This window comes from Panicum virgatum, chromosome 8N, assembly GCF_016808335.1.
Source record: "Panicum virgatum strain AP13 chromosome 8N, P.virgatum_v5, whole genome shotgun sequence".
Taxonomy (NCBI): Eukaryota; Viridiplantae; Streptophyta; class Magnoliopsida; order Poales; family Poaceae; genus Panicum; species Panicum virgatum.
In genome coordinates this window covers 19,329,400-19,352,308 of record NC_053152.1, presented here as the reverse complement: position 1 = coordinate 19,352,308, position 22,909 = coordinate 19,329,400, and the positions used below count along the sequence as shown (strand labels likewise).

Genomic DNA, 22,909 nt, shown 5'->3' with positions numbered 1-22,909 from the left:
GCTTTCTCCAGTGTGGTTGACAAGATGAGGAAAAGGTTGGATCCTTGGAAGGGCAGAACCTTATCCTCAGGAGGCAGGCTTGTTCTAACCAACTCCTGCTTAACCAGCCTCCCTATTTACACTATGGGTTTCTACCTACTGCCTAAAACAACACATGCTGAAATGAATCAAGTTAGGAGTAATTTCTTCTGGCAAGGGGCTGGGGAAGATTTCAAATACCACATGGCCAAAATGGATACTATCTATCGACCTAGGAATCAAGATGGTTTGGGTATGATCAATACGATCATGAATGAATGCCTACTGGCCAAGTGGATTTGGAAGATTCAATAGGGCTCGGATGAGCTGTGGTATCAAATTATTTAGGCTAAATATCTGCAATCTAGCTCCTTCTTTAGTTCTCCTTGTGCTGGTACCTCCCAATTTTGGCAAAGCCTACACAAGGTCAAACATTTGTTTAAATGGGGGGCCAGATATCAAGTAATGAATGGGGAAGATATTTTTTTTCTGGGAGGACATTTGGCTTGGGGAAGTTCCTATGAAGGTCCTGTATCCAGACCTTTACCAAATGTGTAGTCAACCTCAGGCTAGGGTAATAGATCACTGGGATGGCATTGATTGGAACATTGCCTTTAGAAGGAGTCTATCTCTGAAAAGCATGATCTTGATGACCTGATTTTGCTGCTGAATCAGATTGACTTGGTAGATGGCAATGACAACGTTCTGTGGGATCTGGAGAAATCTAAGGTTTTCTCGACCAAATCCTTGTACTCTTTCATTACTAACATGGGTGTTACCTTACAAAACTCAGGCTCCTTCTGGAAAATCCGGGTGCCTCTGAAAGTCAAAATCTTTCTCTGGCAGGTTAACAATGACAAACTGCAAAATGCCACTACGCTAAAACATAGGGGTTGGCGAGGGAGTCACTTGTGTTGCCTTTGTCAAAAGCAGGAAACGGCTGATCACATTTTCTTTTAGTGCTCCCTTTCGAGATTTATTTGGACAGGCATTAGTGGGGCTTTAGGTTGGCCAGGGCGGCCAAAAACTTGGGAAGACTGGTGCTTGTTTGGGTTCCTACCAAATGTAAAATGCCCAAACCCCTTAGCATGTTTCTCTTTGCGGGCATTGCATGGGCGCTTTGGAACACTTGTAACAAAATGGCCATTGAAGGCACCTTTCCTAACAATGGTGTTCAGCCTCTTTTCGTTGGTCTTGGCTTCTTGCAGTGATGGACTCCGTTGTCGAAGGCTTCTGATCATGACAAGATTCGAGAATTGGTGGAGGGCCTCAAGACTTGGGCGACGAATTTCATTTCTGCAGCTACAGACCTGTCGGACATTGGCTTCATTTAGCTTTCTGATGTTGTTTTGTGAGCGGTTGCTCTTGCTTAGTTGCTGTAAACTGGTATCCCCAGTCCTCTTTTGTTTGTTTTTGCACTATGTACTGTTATTGCTTTCAATCAAAGCCGAGTTTCTCCTTTAAAAAAAATTGATATTAGAAAAAATGGTAAAAATAAAAATTGTACACGATGGCATAAGCCTAATAATTAAGTTTTTTCTTGGAGTATGAAATTATGAACCCCGTACCACTAAAAACTTGTACACTGTATGCTACTTTGCTAGTCGACTTGTCGAGATGAAAAGGTAGAAAGTTAAAACCTTAAACAAGGTGTGTGTGTGCCATATAATCTCAGAGGGATTGGAGTTGCTATCGAACGAGTGATGCGAATGACTAGTGCCGTACAGAGCTCTGACATTTTTGTTACTGTTAGCAGATGTAGGCCCGGATGCATCAGCGCTGACACCGGCGCTGAATCGAGACCACTGCCTACCTGCCTGTCTCGGAGTGGAGGCCGTCGGCACGTCACCGCCTGCTGCCGACAGGGACGGCCGGCTGGTCTGGCCCCGATGCCGTGCAGATACAGCAGCTAGCAGTCCTGTCTGCCACGTATCAAGGAGCAGGAGAGTACTTGCTGTGCGTTAGATCTTCCAACGAGGCTGAATGCATTGCATTGTCTGAATTTAGTGGGCTATGCAAGTCCGTAGCTAGAATCCAGCGGCAGGCAGCTGCAGACTCTAGTTAGTGCGTATGCGTGACTTGCCTTATCCTATGCATTAATTCATTTTCTCCAATCATTGATGTACCTATTAGTACTTAGTACTAGCTCATTCATGTAGCATCAGACATTGTCCGAGCATGGATCTATATTTGGAAAGGATATCATGTAATAATGTTCTAAGTGTACTTACACAAGAACAAAATAGGCTATATTTTTTTGAGGTACAAAATAGGCTATTTATGTTTAGTCCCGTTTGTATAGAACGGGTACTACTAATCTGGGACTAAAGATTCGGGATTGTTAGAACCGGTTCCCACACCAGGAACTAAAGGTTCGTAGCAAGGCAAAAAAATTACTCTACACCGACGACTTGAACACAAGATATCTTACCTTGCGCGTACATTTTTTACCACTCCACCTATTCAGCACATGTGACTTTGAATGGGATGTTTTATTTTTAAACTAACTCATGAAGGACTCTTTAGTTCGGGTTGGAACCACCAACCGGGACTAAATTAAATGTTCTTTCAGTCTGAGTTGGAGCCACCAACCAGAACCAAATAGTTATCCTTTAGTTCCGGTTGGTGTTACTACTCGGAACTAAATGTTATGGGCTTTTAGTGCCGATTAGAGCCACCAACCGAAACTAAAGACGTACTTTAGTCTATGTTGACAGCCAAAATTGGTACCAACCGGTCTGACCGGTAGGACCGAGCGGTCTGACCAGTCAAGGCACGGTGACCTGTCCGACAGGGGCCGACCGGTCTGACCGGTAGGTTCGACCGGTCTGACCGGTCTAGATGGAGTCCGAGTACAACTAGAGATTTTTATAGATTTATATATGTAAACAGGATTTCTTGCGGGATAAGTCCACCCCACCCTATAAATATAAAGGGTCACGGCCGATTAGAGGGATGAATCGAACAAAATCAATACAAACTCTACTTTTTATCTTCTTCTCCAAACCCTAGCTTTTCCAACCCCCTCTGCTGTTCTTCCTTTGTCTCCGCGCCGTTTGAAGGCGTTCTAGGTGGCCTGCCGATCCTAGAACAACCCTACGTGCGCCTACCCTGACGGGGTCCCTCCCGGGTTCGCGTTCGTCGGCCGTCGCCGATTCTCACCGGCGACCGGTCCCTTAGACCGGTCTGACCGCTTCACGCAGAGAGAGCTGCATCGAGCTCTTTCTCGCGCCGCACGATCTAGTGTGTTCGTGTGTTGACCGAGATTTGCGTAAACATACTTTTTGGCGACTCCGCTGGGGAAGAAAGATCTTGGTTAATAAAACCGATCTAATCTACTTCAAAGAAGATGGGCTCTAACACAGAAATCGACAAGGAGAGCATCATCCCTTCATATGAGCATCTTCCGGAGGACGTTCGTTTGCTGCTGGAGGAGCGCAAGAAGAAGCGTGATGAAGAAGATCTACAAGCGGCGCTTGCGAGCATCAAGGTCGGTCGAGGCGGCAAAGTCACCAAGATCAAAGAGATCGACTTCACTTCTACCTCCTCGGATGCATCTACTGATGTAACACCTGCTGCAACTGCTCCACCCTCTGGTGTTACTATGGAACAAATTCAGAAATTATTAGCTGAGCGTGATGTTTATTGGGTTAATTGGCTTAGTTCTAAGGAAAGGGAATCGGCTGGTAAGAAACCAGAATCAGCCGATGAACCTCCATCTGTTTCTACTTCTGAATTTTATGTTCCTCAACCATCGGCAGCATCTCCTACGAGTCAACCTCAATATGGGATGCCGATAAATTATTTCAGTGGTCAAACTGTTACACCCACATACACTGATCCTATTATGAGTATTCCTGGTTCGGCCAACATTAGCCGAACGAACGAGATTGTTCAGTACACACCACCAGAAATCTCCAGGAATTCAGTGCTACACCCCGGTCCTATCTCCGACGAGATGTTTGACCGATATGTGCAGCGTTGGCAAAACCGGCAGAGACCGGTCAGACCGGTATATCAGCCCGGTCAGACCGGTTCCCCCCAACCGGTTCGACCGGTTGTACCGACCGGTCCAACCGGTCCATCCGGTCAGTTTGTTTCAAACCAGCGAGAAGTATCTATATCCACACAGCCAAATTCTTCAAGTAATTTTGATAAAATGCTTACTGATTATAAGAATGATTTGGCTAATCTTCTTAGAGAAAGTTTTGGAGTGGATGTTAGAAGCAAAACCCGCACATACCAAAAGCCGTATCCTACTTCGTTTGATTCGGTTGCATACCCTGCTGGTTTTAGGTTGCCTGAGTTTGTTAAATTCAGTGGGGAAGATACTAGGAGTACATTTGAGCATATTAGTCAGTATCTTGCCCAATTAGGAGAAGCTGGTTCAATAAACGAGTTGAAAGTGCGTTTATTTTCTTTATCTCTAACTGGAACCGCTTTCTCATGGTTTTCATCTTTGGCACCTAATTCTATTGGCTCATGGGAACAATTAGAGCAGAAGTTCCATGAGCACTTTTTCTGTGGGCATGATGAGCTTAAATTGTCTCACTTAACATCGGTTAGACAATCGCGTGATGAATCTGTCAATGATTATATAAGACGATTCCGCGATACAAAAAACCGATGCTTTAGTGTGAATATTGCAGAAAAGGATTTAGCTGATTTGGCTTTTAATGGCTTGCGCTCTCATATTAAAGAAAGATTAGATGGTTATGATTTCTTTACCGTTACTCAGGTGCATCAAAGAGCTTTGGCTATAGAAAGCCGAAGCAAAGAGCCTCAAGAGTCTCAAAGACATCATCGTTCTAGTGTGCATACTTTAGAATGCAATTCAAATTGTTCGGACGATGAATCTAATGATGTGTATGCTGCTGAGTTTGCTTGGCCATCTCAAGCTAAACCATTTACTTGTTCTGCTCTTAAGCCGATTCAGAAAAATCGGCAAGATGAAAAATTTACTTTTGATGTATCCAAGTGCGAAAGGATATTTGATGAGTTATATAGGATTGGATACGTCAAAATGTCACATACTCTACCGCCGCCTGAAGAGTTGAAGCGGCGAGCATATTGCAAGTTTCATAATATTTTTTCACATGCTACTAATGATTGCAATGTGTTACGTAGACAAATTCAATCGGCCATTAATGAAGGACGATTGGTTACTCCTAATATGCAGGTTGATCAGAATCCTTTCCCAGTGCATGTGTTGGAATTGAAAAATCCTAAAGTGCTAGTTCGGCCGAGTCAAGCCGAATCAATCAAGGGAAAGAATGTAGTTATTGGTGATGAAAGACCTGAAAAGAAGCTGACACAGAAGATCCCTCAAGGTGCAAAAACACTCGGGGGGCAAGACAAGAAGAAGGCCGACAACAAGTCGACCGGTCTGACCGGCCACAGCGGCGGTCTGACCGGTCTAACCGGTCATGGGACCGGTCTGACCGGTGTGCCCAGTAAATCTGGGAACTCCTCCACGATTAAGACAAGGCCGAGTTTTAAAGAACTCTTGGCTAAATATGAGAAGGAAGGGAGTGCTCAGAGACAGAAGGGGCCACCAAGCAAAGTCAAGGATACGGGGTCATCGTCAAGACATCAAGAACAATCGAGTCAGAGTAATTATACTTCATCTAGTGGACCGATTGCTCCATGGTATTGTTGGTATCCTTACTTTTATACACCTATGGATTATAGTAGGATGCATATGCAATCATATTATATTCAATATCCTCCTATGTATCCAAATCATGCATTATTACAAAGACCGATTGTTGCTAGCAATAATCCGGTCAAGCAAGATGTTGATTGCAGCAAAGAGAATGGGAAGAGCAAGGAGCAAGATTCGAAGTATTTACAACCGAGGTGGTGTCCCTCAGGTTTGTCTCATACTCAGAAGCGAAGGCTGCGACGTATGCGCAAGAAGGAGGCAATGGGACAACAAGTGGAGACCGTGCCAAAGACGTCAGCGACAATGAAGAAGGTGTGGCGGCCCAAACAAGTTGTTTCAACATTGACTTGAGCAAAACATGGCCGATGTAGTGTTAATCATCGCCCTTAGACAATTTTGGCTCAGAGGAATGTTTTTTGGTAAGCAAGCTTTACCAAAAAACAGGGGGGCATATGTTGACAGCCAAAATTGGCACCAACCGGTCTGACCGGTAGGACCGAGCGGTCTGACCGGTCAAGGCACTGTGACCTGTCCGACAGGGGCCGACCGGTCTGACCGGTAGGTTCGACCGGTCTGACCGGTCTAGATGGAGTCCGAGTACAACTAGAGATTTTTATAGATTTAGATCTGTAAACAGGATTTCTTGCGGGATAAGTCCACCCCACCCTATAAATATAAAGGGTCACGGCCGATTAGAGGGATGAATCGAACAAAATCAATACAAACTCTACTTTTTATCTTCTCCAAACCCTAGCTTTTCCAACCCCCTCTGCTGTTCTTCCTTCGTCTCCGCGATGTTTGAAGGCGTTCTTGGTGGCCTGCCGATCCTAGAACAACCCTACGTGCGCCTACCCTGACGGGGTCCCTCCCGGGTTCGCGTTCGTCGGCCGTCGCTGATTCTCACCGGCGACCGGTCTGACCGGTCCCTTAGAACGGTCTGACCGCTTCACGCAGAGAGAGCTGCATCGAGCTCTTTCTCGCGCCGCACGATCTAGTGCGTTCGTGTGTTGACCGAGATTTGCGTTAACAGTCTAGGTTGGTGGCTTCAATCGAATCTAAAGCTCCCTGCGCCCCCTATATGTTGGCCCCATGACCCAACAGCAGCAGGGACTAATATTAAGACCACAGATCATTTTTTTTACTAGTGTTAGTACTAGCTCATTCCGGACATAACAAATCAGAAATTTGAACCATATATATCCCATCAGACTCACAAGCACCTGATCAATCCGCTGTTTTTTGGGTGGAAATTAAGATAAGTTAAACTAGACGTTGGAACCAATAGTAAGGAATGGCCGGGCATGTTATCATCATGCATCCTTAATAAGCACTACTATATAAGACATAGGCTAGGAGACTCTCTCTATCCTTGGAAAGTCTTCTCCGTTATTATTTATCCGAAATGAATTAACCTTCTCGATTTGTCCAATTCTCATTTCCTGAAAAAAATGACGCTAGAATGTTTTCATGTGAAAGCTGCGTATGATAGGCCTTAGGAACACCGACAGAAACTAAGCTGTATGAGGCTAATATATAACAAGGGAAATTTTGATTCATGCCACCACAACTCCGTGAAATTGGGTTTCATGTTCAAAATCATGCCACTCAATGGCATGGATTTCAACATGAAATCCAATTTCAAGAAGTTGTAGTGGCATGGATCCAACTGACCCATATAACAAATGTTGTCCGAACGAGGAGACCTTACGTAAGGTGCATTTTTATGTAAAGAATTTTCACTACGTAAGAAAAGCCCTAGAGTGACGGGCGTCATCTGCCTAAGATTATGTCTGTCACCTTTGTCATGTCACTGACGACTACTCAAAAGTGACGGGCATCAGTATAGCCCGTCACCTATGTCAACACATAGGTGACCGGCATCATTCTTGTGCATATTAAAATAAATATTTACATAAAAATAAAAAAATGCGTGAATATGTGGGCATGCAATTTTTTCCACTGTTACTAGGATTTGAACCCACAACCTCAGCCTCGCGCATACCCTTTCCTACAATTGGCTACAACATCACATCTGAACAACAATGAGATACTTTCCTTTTATCATCACTTTCAAAAGTCTTATATAACCATTTTCACAACTATAACGATCTCAAATGAAAATCTTTTCAACTACAAAGTTGTAGATCTGGTCACGACCTACAACTTTCATATATACTTTTTTTTTTCCTTCTGAGGTCATTTGAAAATTTTAAATTCAAATTTTAAACCATGTATTCGGGTACCAAAACAACCTCAATAGAAAACATTTTCAACTACAAAGTTGTAGATCGGGTTGGGACCTACAATTTTTATATAGATCATTTTTTAATCTGAGACAATTTGAATTTTTAGAAATCGCATGTTCAAATATTATAAAAAATCACAAAGGTGATGCACCTTGATGTTTCATGTTACCTATATAATCACAAACGTGACATGCTTTTTTGATGCCCATCACCTTTGACTTGTCAAAGTCTGTCAACTATACTAACCTTATGGGTGACGTGCTTTAATATTACTTGTCACCTATATGAAACTTATAGGTGACGGACCATAAATTGGCCTGTCACCTATAACAAAGGTGACGTGCATTCATATTGCGCGTCACCTATGTCATAAGAAAGGTGATGGACAATGATTTAGGGAGGCCCCCAAGGTGTCAAAGGTGACGTGCATCATCTTCGCGCGTCACCTATATCACAAAGGTGACGCACAACAACAACGCGTCACCTTTGTACGCAGGGGCGGAGCCAGGAAGTTGATTTTTTCATTATTAGGGGGGACCAACCATACAAATTTATATAAAAATTTAATCAAAATTTTAAATTTCTAATGTAAATTTGGGGACCATGGGGGGCCAGGCCCCTGTCTCCGCCCCTGTTTGTACGCGTCACCTTAGGGCGTTTCTTACATAGTGATTGTTTCCCTAAACAACACAACTGTTTACATTCAAATTAAAGTGTTCCAAAAGATCAATTATTACAACACATATGATGAGATTGATTTTCCAAATACATATGATGTAACAACAACCTTCAATGTCGGAGACCTACCTCCATTCTTTGGATCTAAAGGATTAGAGGACTCATTTTCAAGACTGGGATGATGATGAGAGTATCTCATCCATACATAAACTAGATGCATCGGAAGTCCAACTCTGGTTAGAACTAAAGAGACAAGTGCAAGCCGCTTCACACAAGTAAGCATCGGATAGGCAAGTGCATGTGTATGAACTACCAACTATATGCAATTATGTTAAGGAACACTCCAACAAAAGCTGCATGTTTTCTTCTTTTAGTTGCATTATTATAATAGTAATGACAATTAGATACTACCTAAGTCATGTTGACTCTTACTCAAGTGTACGCGTGAGGTTACTCTACTGAAGAACCACAAAGGATTATGTGGAAGTAAAGACTGCTGCCTAAGTTGATCAAGGTTACATGCATATAGGACTCCGGGTTACATGACAACTGTCTCCATTTCTCGTGGGAGTCTCCCAACCGGCCCGGTACATTTTTGGGGGTCCACGATACATATGGCAAAAAACTGGAGGATTTATTTGGACTTCCCAATAAAGAATTATGATCAATTTACTGAAGCTGAAAAGACGTGCGAGAACTAGAGGGTACCCGTGAATGTTACAATTGGCCTTCCACCTTTTAACATGGTGACTTTAATTCTTATCTATATATATGTTACTGAAAACACAACTATCAATGATTTGACAAATGCATATGGTTTTTCAGCGAGCTGCTGAGTGTCTGTATTGTTTAAATTGGCATGGAGCTACTGAACAACTGACACACCTTTTGTTCTCCATGTTCTTATAGATCTTATGAATAGATTTGGGATCGTCTAGTTTGTGCTCTAGGCTATCGTCGTTCCATTTTATTTGTTAAGGTTTTATATTTCTTTAATCGTTGGGAGAAGTCATCAAGGGATTGGTGCCTCTCCCCGTCAACCCTGACATTTACGAAACTTGCGGGATATATATCCAGCTATTCGCAGTGAGTTAGAGCAAGCATTATGGGTTGCTGAGAGGCTCTGCATCCACTTCTATTGGTTGAGCTAGTGGGTCCCCCGCCACCATCATACTGTGCCTTTCAGCCGGCCGCGGGCGCTACTATTAGCCATGCTCTTATGTTTGGTTCACCCCCCTGGAGGATGTTCCTACCATTTATGGGTTGCTGATGCCCCAGCCCCGGCATCCAGCTTTAGGCATCCGTATCTGATCTAGGAACGAGGAGACGAGCTCGAGCGTGAAAGTTCTGTACCTCACGTTGCTTGGCGAATCCGCCAATCTAATAGACGGTTCGTCTGCCCGGAGACGAAAGGTTGTGTATGATAGCGTATGTATACATGGACACATGGTATGGGTCATGTTTGGGATAGAGTCTGCCCAGGCAAGGCTGTGACAAGGAATCTGGGACCGATATATACCAGGAAAAAAATGGGGTGCGCCCCTCGCGCACCGTCGCTGCTGTGCGATCATGCGAGGCAGAATCCATCTTATATATGGTCGGCGCTTCCTGCTCAGCTCCCTCGGAGGGATCAGCTTCCGCGCGGCTAGGTGATTCATTCAGGCAACCTCGGCTTGGTGAATTGAATTGTAGTCGGCTCGGTGATTCATCACTGTCATATCGTTTCTATCACTCATCGCAGATAGGGTCGTGCAGCAGCGTCAGTGCGCGCCGGGGCGCACCCCATTTTCTTCTGCCAGCGCCTGGAATTATGTTTTACATAATACCATAGGGCTAAATTAATATTTGAAAAATCTTAAGTGACATGGAGGCATAAGTCTAATTTTTTCCTAAGAATATGAAAGTATGAATCTAACCATACCACTAAACACAGTATACATTAGTGCTGTACATATTCACTAGTCTAGTTGTGGAGATCTAATCTTAGAAAGTTATTAAAACCTTATATAATTTGGTACGGAGGGATTGGAGTCACTATACCACAGCCCCTGATCACCGACATCGTAGGAGTCAGTATAAGCTTCTGTACCAACGCAACATTGATCGTTATAGAGTTATACCGACCCTGGTATAGGTCGTTTTAACTGGAGTAGATATAAAGTTATACCGACCAACAACACTATCCCGACCAATGATTGGATGCTCTCTGGAGATATACTGACCCATGCATATATACCGTGTGATTATCTATACCAACCAATAGTTTGAGGATATAAGTTTCTATAATGACAAACAGTCCAACACTAGGCATCATATGAACCTAGAAAATTACAGATATTACGTAACCTCACATTGACAATTCATATGAACAATCTCGTAATTTTCAACTAAAGCCATAGGATATCAATCACACATATGACCATAACTTAAGAGTTTTCAATTGAGAACATCATTTGTCTTGTCACAAAGCTTAGTTCTAGCAAAACTAGCGGACTTGCTTGTCCCAACTCACAGTTCAAGCAGACAGCAACATTTACAACAAAATGGAAGGAAGCCAAGCTAGGTCAAATCAGTCACTAAGCAGTCCGTCCCGGTCCCACGCCCCCGTCGCCGCAGCACTGCCGCCCGCACTTCTCCTCACGTCAACCGCACCTCTCCTCACGTCCCGAGGCCGAGCACACCGGACCGCAGGACTGCTGCGGGGCGCTGCCGACCGCGCTGCTCTTCTCAAGCCTCGGGCGACAACCCTAGAGGTAATTTGGGAACACAGGGGCGCGGGCAGGCATAGAACTTTTAGGGAGGGGTTTGAGTGCAACGGTGGCTTTGGGCAGGGACGCGCGAGGGGATTTGGAGGAGGGGGTGGGCGCGCGCAGAGGATTTGGAGGAGGGGGGGGGGTGGGAGTGCCGCGTGGCGCAAATTTTGGTGAGCGCGCGGGGAGCAGCAAGCGCGGGGCGGTGCTGCATGCTCAGAGGGAATCCAGAGGAAGGAGGCGGCTGCTGGATATTCGGAGAAGGGAGCTAGGGTTACATGGTGGATATGCAGGCTGACTGGCAGGCCATTTGGGGAATGTTTCACGTGTTGGGCCGACTGACCGCGGGAAGGCCTTGTTCACATATGCCGACCGATCCTTGGATCTTACTATTAGCAAATAACGACCCATGGTGCGTTGTAAGATCTAAATATTTGTAATGACCGATCCATCATTACTATAGCGCAATATACCGATCAATAATCTGATACATACATACACCAACCGTGCAACGGCACTTCCATATTCCATATTTATACCGACCCTCATGTGACGGTAGAATGGGTCTGTGGTATTGTGACTAGCTCTCTAGTTATGTAATGGATTTTTAAGTGCCGTCCCAGCCTGCTGCTGACAGGGACGGACGGCCCGGTCTGGGCTGCGTCTGGCCCAGCTGCCTGAACAGCATGGACGAGGTAGTACATGAGTATCAAGGGGCAGCAGAGTACTCGCTGCGCGATAGATCTTCCGGCTGCGTGCCAGCAGCGTGGACATTTTGGAGATGCGGCCGCCGGTTGCATGCTGAATGCATTGGCTGAATTCTATAATGGGCTACCGTATCTATACCCCCGGTGGCTGCAGGCAGTTGCAGACACACGTCAGCTATTCAGCTATTACTTCGTATGTGTGCCTTCTTGACTATTCTGCGCATCAATTTATTTGCTCCAAACAACATGTACTTAGTACTAGCTCATTGATGTCGCAACAGACAATGTCCTATCCATGGATCTATACATGGAACGGATTTCTCAAATATATATAGTAAGTTCTTAAAAAAAATTTGGGCATAAAATTATATTTATTGTTAAGAAACCATCACACAGCAGGCATATGATTTAAAACATCAACTTTCTCGACCGATAATTAACTGTTGATAACAAGTAAGACTGTACTAATTAGTTCCTGCTGGTACTTTGACATAATGAACTTGAATCTGCCAATTCTTTTTCGAAGCGATCCAGGCAGGAGAGCTGCCGATTATATTAAAAAGAAGACTAAATCTCATTGAGCAATACAACAAAAAGGAAAATGCAACAACCCAAATACTAAGCCTCTCAACAAACATATCACACCACTCAACACACACCCCAAACATGAAGCTAAAAATCCAAACAATACGCACCACTTAGTCCTTGCAAACTCCACAACTCAAACCTCATCGTTGGCGGCCACTTGATTGTTACATCCTTCGCCAAATGGAGACTCGCCTCAACTATGTTCATGTACTATCGCCTCTAGTAGGTCATCAACACCTTCCCCAACCATGCCGATTAATAAGGTATTGTCCATCGCCTCGACCTCGTTATCATGGAGGTTGAACAACATCCACATCCGCTGGTAGGGGCCCATTGAACATGGCAACAAACTCTTGAAGTGCAACCTCAATTGGGGCAGCCTTATCATTTAAAATACCAAGCTTAAGACAAAGTGCATTTGAGTCATCGGGCGTGCAGTGGAGAGATGCACGCTGCATCATACCGATGACATGTCAAAAGTGTGTCGCCAACATCGACGAGGAGTTGGCGTTGGTGTTGGTGTTGCATCCCTCTGTGGTGCTGGTGCCACTTAGGCAGCAGGCTGTTGTAGCAACTACTGAGACGGAGTCACGAAGAGGGCAGCCATGCCACCTGTAGCTTGGTTGTCCGCAGCATCCTAGGTAGTTCCATCGTCCACATTGGAGTGCTGGCTCGCAACTTTCCCAAGGCCGCGGGGGGTGGCCATGTTGCCTATCGGAGAAGTCGGAAGTGGTCCCTGGTATGGGGCATCCACTGACGCCACCAACTCTATGCTCCTCAAGGCCTGCTCCGTGACCGTGAAGGAGTTGACTTCGGTATCTTAAACTTGGGGTGGAGATTGAATGGTAGGGTTGAGGAGGGCGAACACCTTGCTTACTGAGATTGGAACTGGAGTCGGTCTGGTCTTCGTTACGTGCCCACATATCCGAAGGGAGCCATCAGAATTCCCTCCTGGCGCCTCGATTAGCCCCACCATTTTTGTACCCAAAGCATAAGCTTTGTCGATGTAGTCGCGCAGAAGTTCTTGTACCGATATCGCAGCTGTCTTCGTGTTGAGAACGAGCAACAAGTTGAGCAGCTTTTGCACAACATCTTGGAGTGCTTTTTCCTGCATCACGATGAGGCACTGCAGGGCATTCCCATCCTAGAGTAAATCCTCGCTATGAGAGGGGAGAAGTGATTGTTGAGCCTAGTTGTCCTCCATGTTACCAATCCTACCATCGCGATCCCAACAATGGGGCGAGTGCTCCCGCTCGTGGCACCCTTCATTGCTATCTGCATTCGTGTTGACATCTTGACCTTGACAGCCTTCTCTGCGCTGTCTATTGTGATCGTGGTCCTTGTCATGTTGCCACCCATGCAGGGGTCCTTCTTTGCAGTCACACACACAATGGCTAGAGCGGAGGTACCTGAAGCATCAAACTGGTTCTTTGCATGAGGCGGCCCTATGGTCGGGAGCCAGGAAAACGAAGCACCTTCCATTAGTCTTGGAGCGGAAGGCTTCTTGGGTCGGAGCAGAGGCATGACCACCTAAGGAAGTGTTGTGGTGTCGAATTGCTCGGCTTGAATGCTCGACGCAGGTCCATCACGGATCTAGAGGGCTGAAAGAGCGCAGGGGCAGGTCGCACTGAGGAGTAGCGGTAGTGCTGAGGTGATGAGTGGCGAGGTGGCATGGTGCCGATGGTGAAGTAACTGCTCTGTGCGGGCACAAATATGGTGAAGTAATAATAGGAAGCTCTCTTGCAGGTTCGTATTAGAAACATCTTCATTTCTCTGAAATATAAAATCTCCTAGAGGGCCATCCACAGTGATATCCAACTTATGCTAATAAACATGAAAAATACAAAACAATCTAATAATCAAGGAACATCCTTCTCCAATTAAATTGGTGCAAACACACAAAATAGTACTACTGTTTTTTTAAGAAAAGGATAAAACATTACTGTTGGTATTGCAATACCCAAATTTGCACAAGTCAAAAAATAGTACTAATAAATAATCAAGGAAGCTAATGACGTTTACAGGAGGATCTATCCAAGAAGACACGCACATAAACGTACGTATTAAGTTGGCTGGAGCCTGGCCTGCTGGTTGAACAATACCCTGCTGTATATATAGTAAGAATATATATGCAGTTCAGCCAGTGCCACATTTTTTAATATTGTAGGCTAGTGGTGATTATCAATCTCTGTTGAGTCTATTGTTCTGTTATTTCTGAACCAACTCAAATTCAAATAAAGAATGATTTGACACGGGGCATTCAAGGAACAACATAAGTAATATATGCCCCATCTAACTCATATCCCAATACTATCCATGTCACGCTTGTTGCATTGCACTAGAGGATGATTTCGCGTAAACTATGTTCTATACCTAAATCTTAAATCAAACTCTTCTCTTGTAATAATTGTTGTGACTAAGAACGAAGTTGGAGAGGGGAGCCAATGGCGAAACCTATAGTATTGAAGCTGGAGTTTAATATATATAGGAGCATAGTTTAATAGGAGCATATATATAGTTCTAATAATCATAACATTTGTCTTCTCATGTCTCTTACATTAACTTGTTCTCTATCTGCTTTTCCATGTTACAATTTTTCTCATTTGTATCTTAGGGTGTGTTTAGTTGGTGAAAAAGTTTGGGTTTTGGTACTGTAGCACATTTCATTGTTATTTGATAAATAATATCTAATTATGGACTAATTAGGCTTAAAAGATTCTCGTGCTAATCAGTTAGACTGTGTAATTAGTTGTTTTTTCAACTGCATTTAATGCTCCATGTATGTGTCCGAAGATTCGATGTGACGGGTACTGTGCAAAAATTTTTGGGAACTAAACAGGCCTTATTTTTTTGAAAAGCATGGAACATTTGTTTATGTTCTAAATTGCTAGCTTCGTCTGTAGGTGCACAGGAACAGGATAATGCATGTAATACACACACTAGCTAGATACTGCATGAATGCCGGAACAAAGAGTAGTTAACATAGAGTACGAACAATGCAAAACAAATACACACACATGAAAGCTGATGATCATGTGCTAGTAGGCTATGCTAGCTACTCCGTCGCTCCGGACTTCCTCTTCTGCCAATGTCAACGCCAAACAGCATGACGACACGGGAATCGATGGCAATGGCGTCGGCCGTGACATCCTCCTCCTGCTTCCTCCAGTAGTCTATGTGCATCTGCTTGTACGGCCTCATCGCCGAGCGGGAGAACGCCACCGTGTCCCCGGCCTGGAGGCCCTTCTCCCGGACGAAGCGCCTCCAGCCCTTGGTGAGGATGTAGATCCGGCTGCTCCAGCAGTACGAGTACCGGAACCGCCACGTCTTCCCCTCGCCGTCCTTGACGTCGACGAGCACGCCCACGCCGGCGGCCATCAACGGGTTGCGCTTGACGAACAAGTGCTTCTCGGCGTGCTGCTTCGGCACGACCAGGCGGTTGAGGTTGCCGACATCGCTGGGCGTCAGGACCTTCTGGAACAGATGTTCCCGGGCGCACGGCAGCAACGGTGGCGGCAGCTGCCGCACGCGCCCGCCCTGCCACGGGCTCAGCCGCGCACCGTCGCCGGCGGTGGACATGTGCAGCCGCAGCATGTCGGCCGTCTCGGACACGGTGGAGTGCGCCGCCGCCTGGAACGCAAGCCGCTCGCCATTGGTTGCGTGCTTCGCTGTAAAGTTTGCGACGGCATGGCCGCCGCCGTAGGCATGCAGGGGATTGGGCAGCGGCGCCACGCCCCACAACCGCCAAGACCGAGGCGGCGGTGGAAGCAGCTGCAGCGCCGCCACCTGGTCGGCAGGGTCTATGCCGGCGAAAGCTATTTTCGTGCCGAGCTCCATCGTCGCTGTTGGCGACGCGGCGGCGTGGCCTCGAGCCCTCGAGAAGGTGGTCTACTGATGTGTGTCTGTAGCCTGTATACAGTGTGCTCTACTGCCTACAATGCTATATGTAGGTATTGTGCTTGGTCCTTCCAGTAGTTTAGGACCTGTATATGTAGATTTGGTTGCGTTTTTTGTTCTAGTACATGTTTCTGCAATTACATTTACATTGTGGAGTGTCAATTTTATACTTTTGGATTGTTTTCTCGCTGGCTGTGCTCGTGAGACACGGCGTACACCGACTCTGGTCCTTCCGGTCGGTTTATTAGCAACATCTGCAAATGTATTACTCCATTGGTATTGTTAAGGAAGTCATTTTGAATTTGTCTTAAGTTAAATATTTTAAACTTTAACTATAAATACTTTTTTATGTTGAGTTTGAAGATTCATCTTAAAATGTAGTTTCGTAAAAATATATATTGCACAATATTTATAAATGTTTTATAGTAAAAAGATAGTGATCAAAGTTGTTTTTGGAGACGATGTCCATGTCCTAAACTGAGTATGGTCCTTTAACAAAATTTTAGCTCAATTTACCCCCTCAAATTTATTTCATTTAGTTCAATCTATGTCTTAAGTAATTTCTCTTTTCCCTTTCTTCGTGTGCGAGTTGAGTTTCGTACACAAATTTTATGGAGTGACTTACAACATCATATCCTACACTAGAAAATTATTTAGGAACTTTTCCCGGTTATGTTTTTATGCAGTTTTGTGTATCTCCTATGAAGTATTTCTAACCTACCCAAGGAGCTCATGGCGCAGTGGCAAAGGCCACTGGTCGGGAGGCTCCCGCCCAGGGTTCGAATCCTAGGTGCGGCACCTTAAACTTCAAGGGTCTCCTTGAGGTATCTCTTTCAAAAAAATATTTATAACCTACTAGTAGGGTTATACGTGCCACATGCATGCATTTAAAGTCAAATTATTTAAAAATGATTGGATTGCATACTAAAAAAATTCTCATATATCGTGTGATGGAATAACCAATTATATTTGTATTTGCTATCTAAAAGTCTAAAAGGAATGCAACATTTAGTATCTATATCAGACTAACCCTTGATTGATTATGGAAATATATTGTTTTCACGTAGATGTTTATGGAAATAGTTAGTCAACAAATTGACAAAGAAATACCTTGCCTGGTTTTTTTACTAATTGGAGTTTATATGAGTTTATTTGGAGCCAATCATATCCTGTTTGTAAGCAATATTTAATTGCATAGACGCAAGGGAAAAAAAGTATCAAAAATTTAATTCCATAAACACAAAGGATGAAAATGAACCATATAGAGGGGAATAGTGGAGATTGAAGGCTGCTGATTTGGAAAACATCAGACTCTAATCTACTCCCTTCGCATGCTGACTAGTCGCAATCCTTTTTTGTGTGCCCCAATTAGCACTCGTACAACCAGGGGTATCAACATTTGCACATCAGCTGCATCATTTTTCGTAGAGGCAAAAAAGGAGGATCCAAATTGATAGGTAAAATAACTAAATGAATATTTGTAAAAAAATGTTGTGTATATACCCAGCAATTCCGATCAAGACAACATACTAGGATTGGAATAGGTGATTAATGCTGACCTTGACGATAACAGGCGCCGGAACTTATTTCTAAGTGATGTGCGATATTATGAAAGGCAGATAGAATGAGGGAACGCCGGTGGCGACGACCAGAGGAACGCAGACGATGGAGGACGCCAATGACCTAAGATATGATTTCAACACTCTGATAAACAACACCTCCTTCCTAACTAAGAAAATAAAACTACTATCACAACAAACATTGCAACATGGGCAGGAGGGCAGATCTTAGTGTTGGATACGACTTCCTGTTGCTTTTGTGGCATTAGATGCTTGCCGCAGCTATAGCCCCCTTCCAATCAGCTGAGTGGTCCTATCTTGGATGAAGAAATCAGATGGTAGAAGCTTCTTGGCACGACAGTGGCAACAATGAGTGAATGATTAACCCTAGTGATGTATGGCTTTATAGATACGGTGATTGGAAGGCAAGGAGATATAATGCTTTTGGAAAGGTTTCTTGCGGCAACCAGGGCACTTCCAATTAACCCCTTGATTGATTGGTAGGGTATCTTGATTATTTAGTATGGAAAGAATTTCTACTTAATTTTTTCTCTTCCATTTATACTACTCTATTTACTATTTGTGCATAATGAAAGAAATATGTGGGGATCAATTTTCTCCCATAATTGCACTCACCTTTCTTTTCCTTCCATAAAACAATGATGTCAATTATTATCCTTCCAAAATAAACAACGACGTGAATTATGGGCAAATAATGATGATGTCGCGTGAATCAGGGAGCACGAGATGGAAAATAAGAAGGAAAAAAAGAAAAGTGAATGTGGGTACATGCAGGTGGGTAGAGGAGGCCATGGTGACAAAAAAATTACTTTGGGCGCAATCATTTTCTTTCTCTCCATTTTTTCGATTCACCCTGATCCTCTTAACCACCCGCCCTTACATGTGGGTCTTCAAGAGGTATTTTGTGAGGTGGGTGGGTGGGTTAATCTTGGTGAAAAACTTCTATAGTATAGATAATTAGTACATCAGAATTCCAATATATTTTTAATAGGGTATATCATGATACCTATTCGCTCCAAACACTAGCTACTGGAAAACTCGATATTCGTCCATGGCCGTTAGTACCGGGCACGGTTACGTCTGGTACTAACTTGCCAATTTAGTACCGGGCCTAACCTACAGTGCCCCTAGGAGTTGTTTAGTACTGGCTGGAGGCACCAGCCGGCACTAAAGTGCGCCACCGACACCGGCGTGCTATGGCTAGCGACCATTTAGTACTGGCTGGAGCCACCAGCCGGTACTAAATGGCCCCCTGGACATTTAGTACTGACTGGTGGCTCCAGCCGGTACTAAATGGGGAGCTTTAGTACTAGCTGGAGCCATTAGCCAGTACTAATTCGCCCACTATATGTCCAGTCCCTTCTTCCTTCCTGAGCCGAGCCAGTGCCATTTCACTAGAGAGCTAGCTCAAGCTTGGTTCTTCTCTCATATTAGAGTGGTGCTGCCATTTAATCCATTTTTTGTGTGATTTGCACTCATCCAAGTGCACCAAAGGTTTGCAACTTCATCTTCTCATTAATGGTCTTCATGCTTTGTTTTATGCTCCATAGTTAGAGAAATTTGTGCATTTTAGTAATAGTGAGGATGAGCATGATTTCTTTGATTTATGCAATGATTTGATATATATAGAACCGATGACTTGAATGTGGGAGTAGGTTTATTGGCTAGGTTGAGTGTTGATAATTTAGACATATTTTTCAATCATTTCCTATATATTAGAAATGACTGTAGTATATTTTTTTATTTTTAGAATGAGATGAGTATGTGGACAGTGGAAATTTTTAGAATGAGTTTAGATAGTTCATGTAATTTACATGTATATATGATCATATGTGGATAGTTAATTTTTTTATAATGAATTATCGACATGAGTATAGTAGAATTTTTTTGTATTATGAATGGATTATTTTGACACTCTAGTAGTGTATTTATTCAGGCTCACATTGAAACCATCTAGAAGCTAAAAAAAATCTTTATTTTGAAACAAGTATACGTCGTTAATCTCCATCTAACGGTGATGGCACTACCTTTCGGGGATACACAATGTGCTATAAGGACATCGCCAATTGGCTGTCACAGTACCAACACTTCGGGTTGATATGAACATAGCATTTGGCGCAGTCAGCGTGGCCGTTGTTGCACTGAGAGCATATCAACGAGCATGCTGTCTGTGCCAAGTGCTGCGTTCCTATGAACCGTAAATTTTGGTGCTAAGACTAGTCAATTGGTGACGTCCTTGTACCCCACCGTGTCCACCGGAAAGGCAGTGTCACCACCGCAGGGTCGTGGTTAACGACATATACATTTTTCAAAACAAAGTTTTTTCTTCTAGATGTTTTTTGGATATTGAGCCTGAAATAAAGTGTCTTAACCATGATTGTATTCCATCCCAAAGCATTGGCCTGGTATGAGGAGTGTTCGCCTCAAACTGAAGAATATCAAAATAATTAGGAGATATAGAGATTTATTTTAATTAATTTGAAGTGACATGGATAGTTTGGTAGTTATACAATGCTGAAATGTAAACGAATTAGTGTTAATGTGAGTAGTAGATCTATAAATTTATTCAGATTTTTCTGAACAAGAGTTAATGTGATTTTGCATTGTAGATCATAGACACTTACCGGCAAGTGTGAAATATAAACGAAATAGTGTTGCTATTGGGGCATTAGTCACATCGTGCCTGCTTTGTCGCAGCTCTTTCTAAGACCATTCATTATGTAGATAGGTCGAGGATAGGACCGACGAAGAATAAGGGCTTAGGCAGAGCTGCGACATAGCACGGCACACAATGATGACTAATGCCTCAATAGCAACTCTAATTTGTTTACATTTCGGACTTCATGGTAAGTGCCTATGAAACTTGTTTTAATTGAGATAAATTAGTCTCAAGAGTTGTTGTGATTTATTTGTATGTCTGGTTATATATTATAAATGTGTGTAGTAAATCTATTAATTTATTTAGGTTTTTCTGAATGAGAGTTAATGTGATTTTGCATTGTAGATCATAGACACTTACCAGCAAGTGCGAAATGTAAACGAATTAGTGTTGCTATTGGGGAATTAGTCACATCGTGCCTGCAATATCGCAACTCTTTCTAGACCCTTCATTATGTAGATAGTGTGAGGCCACGAGCGATGAAGAATAAGGGCTTAGATAGAGTTACGACATTGCACGGCACACAATGATGACTAATGCCTCATTAGCAACAATAATTTGTTTATATTTCAGATTTGATGGTAAGTGCCTTTGAAACTCGAATATGAGGATATAATGATGTACATATTTTAATTGTAAGTGTGAGAGTGATTATTGTTGTTTTGTATATGTTTTCATTGTTATTTGAAAGAGTAATTAATGTGATCATTGTAATTGTAATAGTAATTAATATTTGCATTGTAATTGTAAGAGTAATTAATATTTAGTTTTTAAAAATGCCTTTGCAAAATGATGCTACTGAGGCCCACAAGTCATCGAAAGGTTTCATGTTCTGTCCATACCGCATTTGCAGAAATCAAAAGAAGTTCTCAAAAAGACACACTCTACATGTCCACCTTTTTGAAAAGAGTTTCATAGATAACTATAATCTTTGGACCAAGCACGGTGAACCACTACTGCAGAAAGCGCATGTTGTCCCGGTTGAAAACTGCCTTTAGTCCCGGTTTTCCAACCGGGACTACGCTTCCGGGACAAAAGGTTCCAATCTTTTATCCCGGGTGGTTTAACCGGGACAAAAGCAACTTTATATCCCGGTTGAAGTTCTCAACCGGGAACAAAGGGGGAGAAAAAACAAAAAAAAGCTCATTTCTGCTCATCCCACCGCACCTCTCCACCTCCGCCTCAACCACCACCACCTCGTCTTCCGGTTCCAAGACCATCACAAAGATGTGCAATCACATCTAGAATAAACTTTAGATTGATTTGATTCACAAATTATACAAGTAAGAAAAGCACAAATATAATCCACAGCACAAGAGATTGATTTGATTCACACATTACACAAGTAAGAAAAGCACAAATCTAATCCACAGCACAAGAGATTGATTTGATTCACAGCACAAGAGATTGATTTGATTCATATCATACAAATATTCACCAGCACAATCAAAAATGGGAAAAAAATCACAAACAAACCATGCGGTGGCGCTGGGTCGCAGTTCCGCGCCCGCGCTCGTCCTTGCTCGTGCCTGCGCCAGGCCGCGCGGCGGCGCGGCTCGCCGGCCCCCGCCCCTGTGCCAGGCCGTGTGGCGGCGCTGGGTCGCAGGCCCTCGCCGGCGCTCGTCCTCGTCCGCGCCTGCGCCAGGCCGCGTGGCGGCGCGGCTCACCGGCCCCCGCCCCTGTGCCTGGCCCGCGCCAGCGCTCGTCCTCGCCCGCGCCTGTGGCAGCTAGTGCGGCGGCGCGGCTCACCGGCCCCCGCCCGCACCTGGGAGGGTGGGAGGTAGAAAGCTGAAGGAGGGAGGGAGGAGGAAGCTTTTGTCGGTGGGTGGCTGGGAGGAGATGTTGAGGGAGAGAGGAAGAAGATAAGGTTGAGGGAGAGGAGTCACAGGATCGGAGTTAAGAACTCGAGAGAGTTCGGTGCTGGCACTTTTTGTCCCGGGTGACAATTCCAACCGGGACTAAATAGTATCCTTTAGTCCCGGGTGGAGTCACCAACCGGGGCTAAATGTTTTAGTCCCGGTTGGTGACTCCACCCGGGACTAAAGGCTACTATTTAGTTCCGGCTGGAATCTCCAACCGGGATAAAAAGTTTTTTTCTGCTCCCCAGTAGCCCTAGATTTT

General features: G+C 44.1%; 1 protein-coding gene across 1 annotated transcript; it reads right to left on the bottom strand.

The window, feature by feature from the left end:
• Window positions 1-15,703: 15,703 nt before the first annotated feature.
• Window positions 15,704-16,489, bottom strand: LOC120684866 (B3 domain-containing protein Os02g0764100-like). Its single transcript, XM_039966732.1, has one exon. The coding sequence runs from the start codon at window positions 16,487-16,489 to the stop codon at window positions 15,704-15,706; it is 786 nt and encodes a 261-aa protein (XP_039822666.1).
• Between the last annotated feature and the right edge of the window lie 6,420 nt (window positions 16,490-22,909).